Source organism: Electrona antarctica (genome assembly GCF_951216825.1).
Source record: "Electrona antarctica genome assembly, chromosome: 11".
Classification (NCBI taxonomy): Eukaryota; Metazoa; Chordata; class Actinopteri; order Myctophiformes; family Myctophidae; genus Electrona; species Electrona antarctica.
In genome coordinates this window covers 2,428,870-2,448,748 of record NC_136792.1, presented here as the reverse complement: position 1 = coordinate 2,448,748, position 19,879 = coordinate 2,428,870, and the positions used below count along the sequence as shown (strand labels likewise).

The 19,879-nt window shown below is 47.1% G+C and overlaps 1 protein-coding gene across 1 annotated transcript in view; it reads left to right on the top strand.

Annotated features, from left to right (window-relative positions):
- Positions 1-19,879, top strand: part of LOC306932987 (leucine-rich repeat and fibronectin type III domain-containing protein 1-like protein) — a gene marked incomplete at both ends in the record, with an annotated part of 154,451 nt that overhangs the window by 110,027 nt on the left and 24,545 nt on the right. Inside the window, one exon of the mRNA XM_079514956.1 lies at positions 5,150-5,258. Within this exon, the coding sequence (XP_079371082.1) occupies positions 5,150-5,258 (109 nt within the window). The remainder of the gene's footprint in view (positions 1-5,149; positions 5,259-19,879) is intronic.

The window sequence follows — 19,879 nt, the reverse complement described above, 5'->3', positions numbered from 1 at the left end:
TTAGGTGGTTATAGATTAGGTGGTTATAGATTAGGTGGTTATAGTTATAGTGAATCAACTAAATAAAATCACAGCATCCTCTGTTGGTTGAAGCCACAGCTGAGTGGGTAGTCTGGGAATCGGATGGTAAATGGTGCATTTATATTGCTCGCTTTTTATCCAAAGCGAGGAAACCATGCAAAGCACAAACCTGCACATCGGGAGCAATTTATAGTGTCTTGCTCAAGCTATAGGGACACTTTAACACTAACTCTGGGGGAGCCCCGGTTCCAACTGGGAAGCTTGCGGTTCGGTCACTCTACCCCTGAGCCTCTGGACCCTGGCCCCCCCCTGTCCGACCAGTCTATGTGTTGAAGTGTACCTTCATGAGCTAGTCACTTAGCCCAGGGGTCAGTGGCGTATCTACAATAAGGCGAGGACAGGCGTCCGCCTGTCCAAATCCATTTTCTGCCTCGCCAAAATCCATACACTGAGGACAAGACAAGACCTGAGAACTATTAGTGGACAGCGGACTGGCCGTTGCGCGTGTAGAGTAATCACCCATCCGAATGCAAATGCATGCCTTCCAGCCTTTAAGCCATTTGCAAGCCCGTAGCACGGCATGAAGCGACGCTCTATGAGCTTTTATATATGCAGATGTTTTTGTATATATAATAGTATAGTATTCAAATAATGTTGTTTAGCTCTAATCTAAAATGACACAGATGTGTTTGTATGTTCTTTTTTCACCTAAATGTCATCATTGATGTTCATTGCAATGCCATTGGTCATGATATTTGCATATAAATACCCCCCACAGAGGCTGAAATTCACACAAATTAAAAATCTCTGGACTCTGTGCAATTTTGAACAATTTTAAACCTATGACCTTTGAACTTTAACCCTGATAAAAGTAAGTAAAATAACTGTAATTTTTTTTTGTTATCATTAGAATGTCTAGAACATGTTTTATTTATTATTATGAAACATATCCCCCAAATGTAAATTATGAATGTATTATTATTATTATTATATATATTTTTATAATTATTATAAATTATTAATCTATAAGGGTCCATTTGGTTACAAACTCTCCATCAGTCAGCATGCTGGGGACCACCTGGAACCCTCCCAAGGACCACTCACTGGTGGTCCCTGGTATTTTTTCTCTCTATCTTTCCACACATGCAGTTTTAGCAACAGAGGCTGTGAGATTGTCCTCGGTCTTTCTTGAGCGAAGTGTTTAACCCATTCTGGGCGGGAACCCCTTTTGGTGTTTTAACTAAGCATTATGTAATACTTTAGCTATTGAAAAATATCAGATCTACAAGCTCATAGCGCGCCACCGAGTGGCGCGCTACGAGCTTGTAGGTCTGATATTTTTGAAAAATCGTGAAAATGCCTTTTTTTTCCCGACGTCAGGCCTAAATGGTTTAAAGGCTGTCTTATGAGTCTATACTGAGGCCCTAACCTACCAGAGTGTGAATACCTCACTCTAGCCAATGAGCTGTGGCGACGCGGAGATGGAATATCTGACACTGACCTTTTGTTCCAGCGAGCAGGTGTTCATCAGAGCATGAAGACAGAAAGAAACACTAGATTAGGACTGCTGTGAAAAATGACACATTCTGTAAGAAGAAGAAGACATGACGTGTGACAAACATCTGCACAGATTCCATACATGGTAAATCACCATAACCAGTGTCAATTAAGCAATATTACACGAGAGGGTGTGGGTTAACGTGATTATTGCCACAACAGTGATTCAGCCATTTGGAACCAGACGAAGTCGAGTTCCGCAAGCATCACTGAAGTGGCAATAATCACGTTAAACCACACCCTCGAGTGTAATATTGCAATTATACAACAGTTAACCTTAAAACCTTAAAACTAAGAAAATCGCTTTTTTTTTAATGACAGATGTAGTCACTACGACCACACATGTCCCAAGAAACTAGCTAGCCTAGCCACCGAGTTTGCTAGCGCTCTGGGAGAACAGAGCAGCTGAATTATCTGTTTTGATTAGGTGGTGAATGGTGCTGGTTTAACCCACGGCTAGAAGGCTGTTTCAACCAATCAGATTGCTTCCTCGAAACGACCTGTGGTATAATAGTAATTAATGTACACTGTCTATTCACAGCTTGGCCCTTAATGTATACATTGCACACAAACATAGACCAATTTCCCCATTAATGCACTTTTTACTTGGCCTTTTTAACTTTGTTTACAGCCCTGCAGGTGTCTATAGGAGTTAGGGAAGCAACAAGCTGTTTACAGCCCTGCAGGTGTCTATAGGAGTTAGGGAAGCAACAAGCTGTTTACAGCCCTGCAGGTGTCTATAGGAGTTAGGGAAGCAACAAGCTGTTTACAGCCCTGCAGGTGTCTATAGGAGTTAGGGAAGCAACAAGCTGCCCGTGAGGTCAGGTAATCACTGATGATTGTTGATGGTTGGTTAATTTAACAGAAGTTAAAAATACCAGTAGACTACACTAAACACACTGGAACCCCCCGTTAAACCCAGTAGACAACACTAAACAGAGTACTAGCACTAATTGTGCAGAGATAATGGTTGTATGAACAGAGCCAGAGGCGTATCTACAATAAGGCGAGGACAGGCATCCGCCTGTCCAAATCCATTTTCTGCCTGGCCAAAATCCATACAATGAGGACAAAAACAAGACCTGAGAACTATTAGTGGACAGCGGATTGGCCGTTGCGCGTATAGAGCGTATCCTACTGTCTGGCAGGTATATCTCGTTGTATCCTACGGTCTGGCAGGTATATCTCCAGACCACAGAAAATCTATTGAATGTTAAAAAAAAGTTCAGGTTTTGTAGGTGCAATTGAGCTCAGAAAACCCCAAAAAAATATTTATGCCACGATCCCATCAAAACGCCACTGTGTGGCCCACAAACGAGCACACCAATGCCTATAGCGAGTTTGTTTGGGCCAGAGAGAGAGAGAGTGAGAGAGAGACAGAGAGAGACTACATGCTGTAGTAGACGGAGTGGTGTGGTGTGTTTTACAGTCTGCTGCATTGCAGAGAAACTAAAGCCAACATTGATCTGATCAGAAGTGAAAGCTGCAGTGAGTTCCGAACGCCTGAGGACCTTTACGACTGATAGACGCTTTAACTCCACTAAGATATGATATACAACCAAACATAATACTGTATGTAAACCCCAGGGATCTGGTTTTGGTGTATAGCGTTTGACGGGGATCAGAAGGACTTTATACTGTGTTTACTTTATAGCAAAAGGCCGCCGATGCACACCTCAAAAGGCTGGTGAAGGGGTGCTTAGGGCAATAGAGCATTTGATGATCCCGCACACTGTCGGACACTGTGCGGGACCTCTTCCTTTGACTTTCAAAGATACCCTTTTCGGTGGTGGCTCGGGTAGAGTGGCTGGATGGTAACTGCAAGGTTGCCAGTTCAAACCCGGGCTCCCCCAGAGTTAGTGTCGAAGTGTCCTTGAGCAAGACACTGAACCCCAAATTGCTCCTGATGTGCTGGTTGGTGCCTTGCATGGTTTCCGTCGCCATCGGTGTGTGAATGTGTGTGTGAATGTGTTTGAATCAAGGGGCCAGTGAGGCTATTCAACGTTGAAGCTCTCCTCCCTAGTGGTAGGAGGAGGGACTACAGGCGGACCCGTGGATTCATGACCGGGAAACCCCGTGCAGCTGGGCTTTAACATTGAGCGCTCGGTTGCACTTCCGCATTTGACCACCAAAATGTGGTGGTCAAATGCGGAAGTAGACGTTCTGAGACGGTACTTCCGGCAGTCTTCCGGGTGCTTCAAAACGCCACTGAGCAACTTCCACTGACATGAATAGCGGAGGGGGCGGAGCTTTGCGCCAGATCAGTCTCTATCCTTTTAATACTCTATGGTTTGAATGGGTGAATGTAATGCACAATCTATGTAAAGCGCCCTGGATAAAGGCGCTATATAAATGCACCATTTACCATTTTTCATACTGTGTTTACTGAAATGCTGCAATTAGATTGCAGTTCCTCACCTCACAAGACAAAATGATCAACACTCTCAAATTATAGGATTAATAATATTAACCTGGCTTCATTGCAGACACTGTTACTGTCCTCCAGAGCTTTAAATCCGGTATCTATTTCTACACTGCCAGGCTTTGCATCATCATAAGGAACTTATAGGAGTGCAGGGTCGTGTCAAATTAATTATGACTGTTCAGACTTAATCCAGGATTGTTTTGAATATATAACCAGGGTCATATTCACATGCAACCACCCCCCCCCCCCCCCCCCATCTTTCAATTTAGTCATCAGCAATTTCCCCACACAAGTGTGGTGGTCCCTGTCACAGCTTACCCCTTATTGGTCAGACACACATCTCGTACACATCTCGTACACACGTACGTACGCACGCGCGTGTGTGCGTGCGTCCGTGCGTGCGTGCGTGCGTGCGTGCGTGCGTGCGTGCGTGCGTGCGTGCGTATAAGTGCATGTATTTACCCCCCCAGTGGCCCATCCCTGACCCTGTAGTCTGTCCGTCCTCCATGTTGCTCAATCTATCATCCCTCCTGCCCGTGTCATCCCTCACTCCCCACCTCATTCTTCACCTCTGTCGGATGTTTCTATTCCTCCGCCACTCTGTCCTTATGCTTTTCTTTGTTGTTTACTTTCGGCACTTTATACTCTCTCCCTAACATCCCAGAATGCTCACTCTTAAAGGGCCTTGCAAACGGGAAGCGAGGAACGCAGGCGTTGTTGCCTGGATCAACACATCAGGTCTCCTCCAGGTCTGCTCAAGAGGGACGCAAGCGTAAAAAAAAAGAAGCTAAACAGAATCCAGGTCTGGTGAGTCGCGGGCGTGTGCACGTAACGAGCACGCGCAGCGACAAATTCCACGGGGCCGCGCTCACGTGAATACGCTTGTCTCATTGAAAATAAACTATAAGCGCTTCACGTTTGAATAGGCCCTGTATCTGTTCGCTCACTCACTGTTTCTCTCTCTCACAATCCCTCTCTTCCTCAAAGCTATACTGCTTTCCCTTTGTCCTCCAGAAGTCATGTCCAAGGTATCATATCACCATGTCTTACCCCCCCCTTCTCTCTCTCTCTCTCTTCCCCACTCTCACATTCTCATGTGCTATCGATCTCTCTCACTCTGTCCCTCTTCCACCTCCTCTCCCTCAGTCTCTCCATCGTGCTCGGCAGCAGGTGACAGGCGGCCTCGCCGCGGTGAATGGAGCGCCTTTCAGATCTGAAGGTCTCCCGAAGAGCAGCGACACCACACAGACCCAGAGTAATGGCTCTTTACTGCCTCCCGTCCGTCCGTCCGTCCGTCCGTCCGTCCGTCCGTCCGTCCGTCCGTCCGTCCATCCCCTCCCAGAGTAAACCACACGCCCCTATAGAGCGTTGCAGTCCCGCCTCCTACCCTGGACCAGGAAATGAAACCCAATGCATTTTCCTCATAGACATTTCTTAAAGTATTTATTTAAAGACGGTTACGCCGCGGACAAAGCCAACTCGAGTCGTGACAACTCATGACAACACAAACAATATTTTGGACCAAACAAATAATTAGAAAGAAGAAAAAAACGGCAGGTTACACTTTTTTTGTTGTTTTTCTTCTTTGTAATTATTTGTTTGGTCCAAAATATTGTTTGTGTTGTCATGAGTTGTCACGACTCGAGTTGGCTTTGTCCGCGGCGTAACCGTCTTTAAATAAATACTTTAAGAAATGTCTATGGGAAAAATGCATTGGGTTTCATTTCCTGGTCCAGGGTAGGAGGCGGGACTGCAACGCTCTATTGGCTCTATGCACATACGCCATTTTGGAAATAACTCCTCCTATACTTCCAGGCTTCTTCCCAGCCCCCCCCCCCCCCTGTGAAGCCGTCACCTCCCCTACTGGCCAACGCCCCCCCCCCCATAGCATCTGGGTGCATATGGACATGGGAAAGAAATAATTAAGAAGGACCTGAGAGCGTGCCCACACGTCTCCCGCCTCCTACGGGTGTAATTATGAAGACGTGTGGACAGGTGTTACTTACCTTACTCAGGGCGGCTGTGGCTCAGGAGGAGGTAGAGCAGGTCGTCCAATGATCCATGGGTCAGCGGTTCGAATCCCGGCTCCTCCTGTCTACATGTCGAAGTGTCCTTGGGCAAGACACTGAACCCCAAATTGCTCCCGATGTGCTGGTTGGTGCCTTGCATGGCTTCCGCTGCCATCGGTGTATGAATGTGTGTGTGAATGGGTGAATGTGATGCACAATCTATGTAAAGCGCCTTGGATAAAGGCGCTATATAAATGCACCATTTACCATTTTACCGATGATACTAATGGAGGCTCTGTTGTTCCATTCTGGTCAAACAGAGTCACGGTGCTGCTGTTCTGCGTGTCGGCTCACTGGAAACCCTTCTTCTGCTACACCACTGGGTCTTGAGTGGGTTCCAAATGGCCCGTATCCTCAGCATTATGAGGGTCTGTGCATAGAGCACAATATAGGGACTTTAAGCAACGACTGTTTTCAGGACGGCTCCGCTAGGCAGAAGTACGGGAGCTGTGACGCAATCGCCATAGCTGTCAAAATCGTTAAGCAAACAGCGGTCGGCAACATTGGTTCCCATGGTGACGCGACTATGCAGCATGTGTCAAACTATTGTTTTAAACAAGAGAAGAGAGGAGAGGGGAAATAAGAAGAAAAGAGAGGAGAGGGGAGACGGATGGTGCGGGGAGAGGGGAGAGGGTGGAAGGAAGAGAGGAGAGAGGAGAGAGGAGACGGATGGTGCAGGGAGAGGGGAGAGGGGAGAGGGGAGAGGGGAGAGGGGAGAGGGGAGAGAGGAGAGAGGAGACGGATGGTGCAGGGAGAGGGGAGAGGGGAGAGGGGAGAGGGGAGAGGGGAGAGGGGAGAGAGGAGAGAGGAGAGGGGAGAGGGGAGAGAGGAGAGGGGAGAGGGGAGAGAGGAGAGAGGAGAGGGGAGAGGGGAGACGGATGGTGCAGGGAGAGGGGAGAGGGGAGAGAGGAGAGAGGAGAGGGGAGAGGGGAGAGGGGAGAGGGGAGAGAGGGGAGAGGAGAGGGGAGAGGGGAGAGAGGAGAGGGGAGAGAGGAGAGGGGAGAGAGGAGAGAGGAGAGAGGAGAGGGGAGAGGGGAGAGGGGAGAGAGGAGAGAGGAGAGGGGAGAGGGGAGAGAGGAGAGAGGAGAGAGGAGAGAGGAGACGGATGGTGCAGGGAGAGGGGAGAGGGGAGAGGGGAGAGGGGAGAGGGGAGACGGATGGTGCAGGGAGAGGGGAGAGAGGAGAGAGGAGAGGGGAGACGGATGGTGCAGGGAGAGGGGAGAGAGGAGAGAGGAGAGGGGAGACGGATGGTGCAGGGAGAGGGGAGAGAGGAGAGAGGAGAGGGGAGAGGGGAGACGGATGGTGCAGGGAGAGGGGAGAGAGGAGAGAGGAGAGGGGAGACGGATGGTGCAGGGAGAGGGGAGAGAGGAGAGAGGAGAGAGGAGAGGGGAGACGGATGGTGCAGGGAGAGGGGAGAGGGGAGAGGGGAGAGAGGAGAGGGGAGACGGATGGTGCAGGGAGAGGGGAGAGGGGAGAGAGGAGAGGGGAGACGGATGGTGCAGGGAGAGGGGAGAGAGGAGAGAGGAGAGAGGAGAGAGGAGACGGATGGTGCAGGGAGAGGGGAGAGGGGAGAGAGGAGAGGGGAGAGGGGAGAGAGGAGAGAGGAGAGGGGAGACGGATGGTGCAGGGAGAGGGGAGAGAGGAGAGAGGAGAGAGGAGAGAGGAGAGAGGAGAGAGGAGAGAGGAGAGGGGAGAGAGGAGAGAGGAGAGAGGAGAGGGGAGAGAGGAGACGGATGGTGCAGGGAGAGGGGAGAGAGGAGAGAGGAGAGAGGAGAGAGGAGAGAGGAGAGGGGAGAGGGGAGAGAGGAGAGAGGAGAGGGGAGACGGATGGTGCAGGGAGAGGGGAGAGAGGAGAGAGGAGAGAGGAGAGAGGAGAGAGGAGAGAGGAGAGAGGAGAGGGGAGAGAGGAGAGAGGAGAGAGGAGAGGGGAGAGAGGAGACGGATGGTGCAGGGAGAGGGGAGAGAGGAGAGAGGAGAGAGGAGAGAGGAGAGAGGAGAGGGGAGAGGGGAGAGAGGAGAGGGGAGAGGGGAGACGGATGGTGCAGGGAGAGGGGAGAGAGGAGAGAGGAGAGAGGAGAGAGGAGAGAGGAGAGGGGAGAGGGGAGAGAGGAGAGGGGAGACGGATGGAGCAGGGAGAGGGTGGAAGGGAGGAAGGGAGAGGGGAGAGAGGAGGAAGGAAGGGTGTGATGGATGAGTGGAGACGGGGGGCATTAAAGAACCCAGTGTGGTTCATTCGTTTACTCCCTGACACCAAGTGCTTGTGACAGTGGCTGTATATAAATACACTTGTTTCTGACAAACACAGTTAATCCTTTTAGGCCTGACGTCGAAACTTAAAAAATTTATTTTTTTCCTCATGTTTCTATATCAGTGGTGCTCAATATTTCATGTCAAAGACCCCCAAAAATATATGTAATTGGCCACCGACCCACATCTGAAAATATGTTGTTCCAGGGATCACCCCCAGAAGCAAAGATTTGAGTTAAAAACGTTCACTCTGAAAGAATATATATTCAAAGATTTGTGCCACATTTTCACGATTTAAAAAAAAATAGCAGACCTATAAGCTCGTAGCGCACCACTCGGTGGCGCGCTATGAGCTTGTAGATCTGCTATTTTTCAATAGCTAAAGTATAACATAATGCTTAAAACACCAAAAGGGGTTCCCGCCCAAAATGCGTTAAAGAACTTGTATTTTTCTACTGACACATAAAAACAGTCGCTGACAAATACACAAATTACAAATGGCTGTGGTGGGAACAGAGTGCTGCGGTAAGCAGAACTCTCTCTCTCAGCCGCCATCACCAACTGCCTCTGTTTCCGTCAGGGCTGAAGTTTTGCTTGTGCTGAGTTGACACCGTGCGCCGGGACAACTTTGTACTGCGTGTCAGCTGAGGTCGCATGCACAAACATTTTCAAAACAACAAAATACTTAAAAATGAACTTATAGAGCAACACTATATGGAGTTTGCAAGTTTGGCGCATGTAGTAGAGAGAGAGACACACACACACACACACACACACACACACACACACACACACACACACACACACACACACACACACACACACACACACACACACACACACACACACACACACACACCCTTCCAATATGCAATATGCCCTTTTAGAACATACGTATCTAATTATGCCAAAGAAAAATTAAGACATCCTATGGTTGTGTATTTGTACGGTCAAAGGTTATCATAAGTGTCAGAGCTGATATCGACATGTAAATATGAAATAAATGCTTAAACATGTAGCTAGGTGTAATGTTAGAGTCCACAGAAGTGAACCTTTCAAGCCTGTTTTCTGCAAGACATTACTCTATAAGCCATATCTCCAAAACTGGTGGGTCAAACTGAACAACCAGTATGTCAATTTGAAGCTATGATTCCCTGCTTTCATATGATATGAAAAAACGAAAATTCTGAAAAATCCAATGGCAGTCCCTCAGTCAAATTTAGTCACACATGATAACCAATTTGACCAATAATATTGTGACACACGTACACCTGTCAATCAATCATCCATCCACCTATGATTCATTAGGCTAAATAAACACTAGAGGATGGTGCTGCTATCTTGAACGTAAAGATATTTTATATTTGAAAAGCTATACGGTTCATTCATTCATTCATTCATTCATTCATTCATTCATTCATTCATTCATTTCAAGTTTATGAAAACATTTGAAGCAGGAAGTAGAACATGACCTTGTTCCAGCCTCAGCACTGCGTTGTTTGTAGGCCTAATTGATTATTTGTTCCCACTTCGTGAGCTCGTAGATCTGCACATATTTTCACCTACAATAAAATCGGGAAAACGGAGAGGTTCGGTGTATGGAAAAGTTCAACTTTGCCGAAAGGTTTGTGAGCCCCTGCATTTAGCTAATATTCTGCTGACAATGTACACGTTTGAATAATGACAGCCATTAACTAACAGCCAAACAATATTACCCTCTTCCCTTTTATCTGGAGAACTATATGTCAACATGTTAGGGTGAGCAGACCAATAATGTAATGGCAAAAATAAAATGCACTGGACCTTGTCAGTGGAATTGCGTTGCTAGGGAACAAGTTTATTTCCTTTTGGAGTGTTTATGATTATTATCGGGAGCTGGCAGGAAATGAACTCGGACCCATTCGGAATGTTTTATGTTTTCAAGTGTAAAAAGGGCTTTGAAAAAAAAAAAGGAGCAACTTGGACACTCAGGCATGAAGGAAGCATGAGTTCAAGTCCGTTGCTCTCCCCATGTCCCCCATATATGGGGACTAGGTTGGCGGAGGGTGTGTAGAGCCCATGATCACATTAGATAATTGACACAGGGGTGAAAAATGGGTTACAAAATTGTGGGATAAAAATGATATAGAAAAAAAGTCAAAGTCAAACGATTTGTCACACACGTTACCGCAGTGAAATTTGTTCTCCGCATTTCACCCATCTCTTGGAGCGGTGAGCTGCAGCCAAGGACAGTTGAGCTGCAGCCAAGGAGCGGTGAGCTGCAGCCAAGGAGCGGTGAGCTGCAACCGTGCCGCGCTCGGGAATCATTTGATTAGTAGATTTGACCCCCCCAATCCAACCCTTTGATGCTGAGTGCCAAGCAGGGAGGCATTGGGTCCCATTTTTACAGTCTTTGGTATGACCCCTGGCCGGGGATCGAACCCCCGACCTCCCAGTTTCAGGGCGGACACTCTAACCACAAGGCCACTGAGCTGGTATGCATAAAGTGAATGGGTATGAAAAAAAAGGGCTTTGAAGTCCTTATGACATGCAAAAAAAAGGGGGTAATCCGGCTATCTAATTAAATAGATTTCATGGTGACTTCACGCAACCCCTTAACCTTCCTGCAGACACATTGAAACACCTGTGTTGTTCCCCAACATGGCAGGTGTAGGACTCCATTTGAAACTCATGAATAGAGGGTATGCGTGTGACATCATCATCATACCCGGAAGTTATGCGGGAACGCCTACTGAGTGGAACAAAAATACTTCTTGGCCTTGACAGCCCAGACATCCAAACAGAAAACTAATCTGATTGCATTAGACGATGTTAAACAACATTAAACTCACTTTGCCACTCGATTTGCCACTCGATGTCCCACTCACTTTATGCATGCCCATACCCTCTATTGTGGCATGCCCATACCCTCTATTGTGGCATGCCCATACCCTCTATTGCGGCATGCCCATACCCTCTATTGCGGCATGCCCATACCCTCTATTGCGGCATGCCCATACCCTCTATTGCGGCATGCCCATACCCTCTATTGTGGCATGCCCATACCCTCTATTGTGGCATGCCCATACCCTCTATTGCGGCATGCCCATACCCTCTATTGCGGCATGCCCATACCCTCTATTGCGGCATGCCCATACCCTCTATTGCGGCATGCCCATACCCTCTATTGCGGCATGCCCATACCCTCTATTGTGGCATGCCCATACCCTCTATTGTGGCATGCCCATACCCTCTATTGTGGCATGCCCATACCCTCTATTGTGGCATGCCCATACCCTCTATTGTGGCATGCCCATACCCTCTATTGTGGCATGCCCATACCCTCTATTGTGGCATGCGCATACCCTCTATTGCGGCATGCCCATACCCTCTATTGTGGCATGCCCATACCCTCTATTGTGGCATGCCCATACCCTCTATTGCGGCATGCCCATACCCTCTATTGTGGCATGCCCATACCCTCTATTGCGGCATGCCCATACCCTCTATTGCGGCATGCCCATACCCTCTATTGTGGCATGCCCATACCCTCTATTGTGGCATGCCCATACCCTCTATTGCGGCATGCCCATACCCTCTATTGTGGCATGCCCATACCCTCTATTGTGGCATGCCCATACCCTCTATTGTGGCATGCCCATACCCTCTATTGCGGCATGCCCATACCCTCTATTGCGGCATGCCCATACCCTCTATTGTGGCATGCCCATACCCTCTATTGTGGCATGCCCATACCCTCTATTGTGGCATGCCCATACCCTCTATTGTGGCATGCCCATACCCTCTATTGTGGCATGCCCATACCCTCTATTGTGGCATGCCCATACCCTCTATTGTGGCATGCCCATACCCTCTATTGTGGCATGCCCATACCCTCTATTGTGGCATGCCCATACCCTCTATTGTGGCATGCCCAGAATAGGCGTACATGTGGTTAAGATAAATGACCCCTACAATGTCCCAGTCCTTGCCGAGCTCTTTTCGTTTGCATGATGATGTAGACCAGGGGTTCTCAACGTTTTTGGCCGGGGACCCCCGGAAATGCTTTGGCAACGTCTCGGGACCCCCGCCCCGCCCCCTCCCGACCCCCAATATAAATTGACTGCTACAATAACCTTAATAATATAGACAATACACCATAAATATACCAGATATAATCATTAGGGAAGGTGTATGCATGTACTATGTGTACTATATGTAAACTCTTCATTTCCATTTTCCAGCCATTCAGTTGCAAAAAACAAACAAACAAAAAAAAAACCTTTTTTTTTTTTTTATTATTTGGGGACCCCCCAAAATAATTTGGCGACCCCCCGAGGGGTCGCGACCCACGGGTTAAGAACCCCTGATGTAGACGAGACGTCTGTCATAGGATCGTTAATGTGGGACTGAATTTGTGACTATTTCGTTGTTCCTGTTTGGTTTCTCTGAGCTTTGTTTACTGTAGTCAATGTCATAATTTCGCTAACTAATTATGAGAAATCAAAGAATGTCCCCTCATTTCTCATGTGCATATTGTGAATTTTAATGATGCAGTTTAACTCAACTGTAGATGCCAAATGGTGTCAATGGAAGCTACTAATTGCTGCAGTACACGATTGAGTTCCCCCAATAAGGCATCCGTAATTTGTTTGGTTATACTTTTTGTTTGTTATAAAGGCATATAAAAGTAACATGATTTGTTCTTTTGTTCTGCCATACTGTTTTGCTTTTCCAACTATACTTTTAGAACAACGGTGTTCTAAATCTAGCTATTGTTCTTCTCCTAAATGTTACATTGTTTGGGTTGAAATATGTATTATTTTCAATGCTAGTATCCTTTTGTCTCATACCTGGTGCAACCCATTTACCTTTGAAAGCGGAGGCGACCTGTGTTTCTCATTAGTTATTGCTATACATGTAGCTCAGCATATCGTCAGTATTCCTGTGGCATGTCAAACTAGGGGGTTTTCATGATGCTGAATCCATTGGGCTAAATTTGGCCATAGCCACCGTTATTAGCCCAAGGAGTTTTTTTCAACACTTTCCCCTAAGACAAATCCAGGCAACTTTTGTTCTGTTATTCAGGATATATTGAAGATACAAAATCAGCTCAGTTTGGGTTTTTTTTGCAATTAGTTTGAGGTTGATCCTGTATTTTCCATAGATTTCCTGTACTATACTGTACCACTTCAGTACTACTGTACCACTTCAGACCAGTGATCCATGTTGTTGTTCTCCTCTCTCTCTTCCCTGTAGAACCCTAATGCTGTTGTTCTGAGGAGGGGGGACGAGAGACCACGGAGAATGGACCGCAACACCATGAAGGACAGCTGGTTTAAACCCCTGAGGAACTAAAAGCCCCCCCCCCTCCCCTCCCTGCCCCATCCCTTGTTTACTCCCCCCCCCCCCCCCCCCCCCCATTGCTTCTGTGGATATATACCTGGGGAGCTACACTATAGTGACCGCTGGACCTATGGGTGGACCTATGGGTGGACCGACAGTATGCGGTGGAGCAAACCGGGGGAGGTCGGCCTATAGTTTACTGTTTTAATCGTTTCATCCGAGTTTCTGTCGGCGGGATCATATGGATATAACTGTGTGTCCCAGGCTGGTGTCGTGACAGTCTGGCCGTTCGTTTCATCGTCCAGTTGCAACCCCCATTTTTACAATTTTCTTTGCTCACTTCGAACAGTATGACAGAACTGTACAAAACTACACAGTAAATAAATGCTCCCCCCTCCCCCCCTTTAAAACGGCTGGAATGAAAGCGTGGAATCGATAACCCTGACAACAACAAAATAAAATAATGAAATGCTACAGAGGTGCCTGGATGTGACGCAGCATCGATCTGGACGGAAAATATGGAAGGAGGGGACGGGGGGGACGTTTTCCACCCTCTGGAGAAGCATCGACGTGAAATGATTAAAAATGATTGGTGATAAAACCAGAAGAGATGGACAGCTAATCACATTGATGGATGGTACACGTAGAGATGGACAGCTAATCACATTGATGGATGGTACACGTAGGACGGGTTGACAGTTAAAACTCAAGCCTGGATATACCTACGGACCGTAAAAAAAGAAGAAGTAATAATAACAATCCCTCCCCAAAGCATCTGTCTGGTCTTGGATATATACCACACACAAACAATATAAAGGCTCCCGTGAGTTGTTTGTTGGATCGGTAAATACTAATACATTACGACTATTGGTTCTCTGCTCCTCTGGACCAATAAGAACATGTTGAAATGAGCCCAACTCAACTGACCTCTCCGTTGAACTGAGATGAACTTATCCTGGACTAAACTGAACAAAAGCAGACCTTGTTTTCACTGTTTGTTTGATTGTTTGTTTGTTTGTTTGTTTGTTTGTTTGTTTGTTTGTTTGTTATTCCTTTTTTTTGTTCTGTTTTGAATCAAACCATACCTCCCCACACCTGGCCTGAACCGGTTTGAACTGGATATAGTAGTGAATATGATTGGACCAATGGTGGAGCCTGCATGGGATGTAACCTTTTGAAACTGGCCCCAGAACTGGCTCAGACTTGAACTGGTCTGATTCTGGACTAAAGTGAACCAAACTGGTCTCATGGTCTGTGATCTGCCATCCTCTGGTTTGGACCGGTATCTGTCTATCTACTATAGGCTGGAATGGATCAGAATATTGGACTAGCTGCTTGGATTGGACTACTTGGTTCTTTTGGATCATGACCAGTTTCTCCAGGCCCAGTTAAACAGGTGAGTACTAATGACTTGACTGTGTTATCCTCAGTGGTGGAAAGTAACTAAGTACTTTTACTTAAGTACTGTACTTAAGTACAATTTTGAGGAAGTTGTACTTTACTTGAGTATTTCCAATTTCCAATACTCTTACTTCTACTCCACTACATCTCGGAGCCAAAATTTTTACTTTTACTCTTGTACAATAATTTGAAAACTTAAGTTACTAGTTACTTTGGAGATTTTAATTTTGATTAGAAAAAATACATTAACCACTTCAACCCTATACATTTCGGCCATTTGTTGCGACGCATTGTGAGCTTGTGTAGATCGTCTATTTTCAATAGATTTTGTACACATTTTGAACTTGTGAAATGGAACATTCTGCAATATCAGTACTTTTACTTTTAGTACTTTAAGTATATTTCGATGCAGATACTTTTGTACTTTTACTCAAGTACATTTTCCATTCCGTACTTTTACTTGTAACAAAGTACTTCTAAATTGCAGTATTGGTATACGTTTACTTAAGTAAAACAATTGGGTACTTTTTCCACCACTGTGTTATCCTATTAACCTTTAATTAAATCCATTATTACCTCAGGACAGCTTTTCTTACACCTTTCCAGCCCAAAGGAAAGGTTCTGTGACCCCAGGACCAAAGGCTTATTAATGAATACAACTTACCCTGTCATGTTCAGACCCACTTCCAAACGGCCGGCCCCCTACCCATGCATCCTCTTTGGGTTCTTGACCCATGGAGTAGAGGCCCACGTACCCTCCAGTCTGCCCTCATGCTGTGAGTGTCCTCTATCCTAACGAGACCCTTAGGTTTAACGAGCGCAGGCTAATTGCTGTCGATTGGACAGCCACCCTTCCTGAGCTAACTACTAATCTCCAATGACAATATCACAGCAGGAGGCTCTCCTCCTAATCCTCTCTCTCTCTCTCTCTCTCGCCCCCCTCTCTCTCTCTCTCTCTCTCTCTCTCTCTCTCTCTCTCTCTCTCTCTCTCTCTCTCTCTCACCCCCTCTCTCTCTCTCTCTCTCTCTCTCTCTCTCTCTCTCTCTCTCTCTCTATCTCTCTCGCCCCCTCTCTCTCTCTCTCTCTCTCTCTCTATCTCTCTCGCCCCCTCTCTCTCTCTCTCTCTCTCTCTCTTGTTAATTGTGTCACTCTCTCTTTCTCTGCTGTGTCTCCTTTACTTATTCTGGGGTCAGTGCTGACTCGCATAATAATGGCTGACAACAACACACACTTCACCTTCAGTCCAGCATCTGAAATGAAGCATAATATGCTACGATGCAAGTTAACCCATTTATACCTGAGAAAAGATTCTACAAATGCCTTCTAAATCCCGACAGTTTTCTGAAAAACCAATGTTTCTATGTCAGTGTCAGACCCCCATCTGAAAATATGTTGTTCCTGGGACTCTCCGGAAGCAAGGATTTGAGTTAAAAACGTTCGCTCTGAAAGAATATATTCAAAGTTTTGCGCCACATTTTCACGATTAAAAAAAAATATTCAATATAGCTAAAGCATAACATAATGCTTAAAACACCATAAGGGGTTCCCGCCCAGAATGGATTAATGTGGGGCGACTGTGGCTCAGGAGGTAGAGCAGGTCGTCCAATGATCCATGGGTCGGCGGTTCGAATCCCGGCTCCTCCTGTCGAAGTGTCCTTGGGCAAGACACTGAACCCCAAATTGCTCCCGATGGTTGGTACCTTGCATGGCTTCCGCCGCAATCGGTGTATGAATGTGTGTGTGAATGGGTGAATGTAATGCACAATCTATATAAAGCGCCTTGGATAAAGGCGCTATATAAATGCACCATTTACCAATGTGGTTGAATTACAACTGCAGCCAGAATAGGTTTGCTCAAAATGGGTCACAGACTGTTTCTGGAGTAGGTCCCCATCTGACAGGAGTGGCATGTCTGGGCTCACTGCAGGGGGGCACAACTGAGGCACAACAATCTTTAAGAAGCTCTGCTCTAAATCTGACAGGCACATTTAGGAAACAGCAGGGGTGCGTCGACCAAAATACAAGCCGAGTCTATAAAATTCATCTATAAAATTCAATATACCTTTTGTAGACACGAAAGCTGTCACTCAAAAGAATGTGGGATATTCTTCCATGTTTCCCTGTTTGTTAAAAATGCCAGTGATCACACTATAGACAACCAAATAAATACTAAAAATGAATTGCATTTTTATAGAGCTTTTCCAAGTGCTCAAAGCACTTTACAATGGTTCATGCATTCATACATTGGAAGGTGAAGCGGCGAACAGTCGACGCCAGCGTCCTCACTTCCCACATTCACACACCGACGGTGGCGAGCTCACACCGACCGACTCATTGGAGGCAGTGTAGGGTTCAGTGTCTTGCCCAACTCATCGTAGGCAGTGTAGTGTTCAGTGCCTTGCCCAACTCATTGGAGGCAGTGTAGGGTTCAGTGCCTTGCCCAACTCATTGGAGGCAGTGTATGGTTCAGTGTCTTGCCCAACTCATTGGAGGCAGTGTAGGGTTCAGTGTCTTGCCCAACTCATTGGAGGCAGTGTAGTGTTCAGTGCCTTGCCCAACTCATTGGAGGCAGTGTAGGGTTCAGTGTCTTGCCCAACTCATTGGAGGCAGTGTAGTGTTCAGTGCCTTGCCCAACTCATTGGAGGCAGTGCAGGGTTCAGTGTCTTGCCCAACTCATTGGAGGCAATGTATGGTTCAGTGCCTTGCCCAACTCATTGGAGGCAGTGTATGGTTCAGTGCCTTGCCCAACTCATTGGAGGCAGTGTAGGGTTCAGTGTCTTGCCCAACTCATTGGAGGCAGTGTAGGGTTCAGTGTCTTGCCCAACTCATTGGAGGTAGTGTAGGGTTCAGTGCCTTGCCCAACTCATTGGAGGTAGTGTAGGGTTCAGTGGCTTGCCCAACTCATTGGAGGCAGTGTATGGTTCAGTGTCTTGCCCAACTCATCGGAGGCAGTGCAGGGTTCAGTGTCTTGCCCAACTCATTGGAGGCAGTGTAGGGTTCAGTGTCTTGCCCAACTCATTGGAGGCAGTGTAGGGTTCAGTGTCTTGCCCAACTCATTGGAGGCAGTGTATGGTTCAGTGCCTTGCCCAACTCATTGGAGGTAGTGTATGGTTCAGTGCCTTGCCCAACTCATTGGAGGCAGTGTATGGTTCAGTGTCTTGCCCAACTCATCGGAGGCAGTGCAGGGTTCAGTGTCTTGCCCAACTCATCGGAGGCAGTGCAGGGTTCAGTGTCTTGCCCAACTCATTGGAGGCAGTGTAGGGTTCAGTGTCTTGCCCAACTCATTGGAGGCAGTGTAGGGTTCAGTGCCTTGCCCAACTCATTGGAGGCAGTGTATGGTTCAGTGTCTTGCCCAACTCATTGGAGGCAGTGTAGGGTTCAGTGTCTTGCCCAACTCATTGGAGGCAGTGTAGGGTTCAGTGCCTTGCCCAACTCATTGGAGGCAGTGTAGGGTTCAGTGTCTTGCCCAACTCATTGGAGGCAGTATAGGGTTCAGTGCCTTGCCCAACTCATTGGAGGCAGTGTATAGGGTTCAGTGTCTTGCCCAAGGACACTTCAACATGTGGACAGGAGGAGCCGGGATTCGATCATTGGACGACCTGCTCTACCTCCTGAGCCGCCTCAATTATTTTTTTAAATCACACCCGTGTGAAGTGAAGGGCGCTCGTATCATCGTGCATCATCATGACGTAACATGTCAATTTGCTCAGACACATATGACGTAAATCCTCCATTCATTGTCATGGGAATTTATTGTTTGTGTAAGACGGAAATCTACACTAATAGCTGAATATATAACACGTTTACAAGAGTTTTCTAGAAAGTAAAGTGCACGTCCGGCACTGAAGAACAAGTGTGTTCAATTAATTATGCAAGTCCTGACTCATTCACTGCTGGTATGAATTCAATGAACGTATTGTGGAGAGAATTCAATGGCCCTGTTGATGTAGGAGCAGCAAATACCCTGGATGAAACACACATTTACTGATGTCGTGACTCGTGTCATCAAAATCTCCTCGTGTGTGTGTGTGTGTGTGTGTGTGTGTGTGTGTGTGTGTGTGTGTGTGTGTGTGTGTGTGTGTGTGTGTGTGTGTGTGTGTGTGTGTGTGTGTGTGTGTGTGTGTGTGTGTCTGCGCGTGTAAGGCAGGGTGACAGAGGACATGTACACGCACATAGCACATAGAAGAGATGAGGATATTTTTCTGGTGTCGGCAATCACTTTCATATTGTTTACAGATAGCACACACACGCACACACGCGCGCGCACACACACACACACACACACACACACACACACACACACACACACACACACACACACACACACACACACACACACACACACACACACACACTCAGTGGTGTTTGTTAAAGGAACATAAGACTCTGTGTAAGCACAGCTGGTCGATGTTCTCTCTGTGGTGCTTTCACGCCCACTTGCTGTAGTTGAGACCTATGTTTCTCATTGGCTGTACTGACATCCGCTATCGTCTTGATTGGCTGCCTCGATGGTCTCCAGGCAACCGCACAGGGGGCAGCGGTGGCCTAAGGGTTAGAGGAGCGCCCTTGTTGCCGAAAGGTTGCCGGTTCGATTCCCCGGACAGGCAGGGAAATTCTGGGTGGGGAAGTGATTGTCATCACTCACCCAACACCGCTGAAGTGCCCTTGAGCAAGGCACTGAACCCCCAACTGCTCCCCCTGGAGCTGCTTAGTGGCCAACAGTATAAGACTGTGGTTGTACTGGTCAGCTCCCAGGTTTTAATGTGTCTGTGTGTGTCTGTCTGTGTGTTTCTATGTGCAGGGCGTTGCTGAAAATGAGCACCTGTGCTCAGCT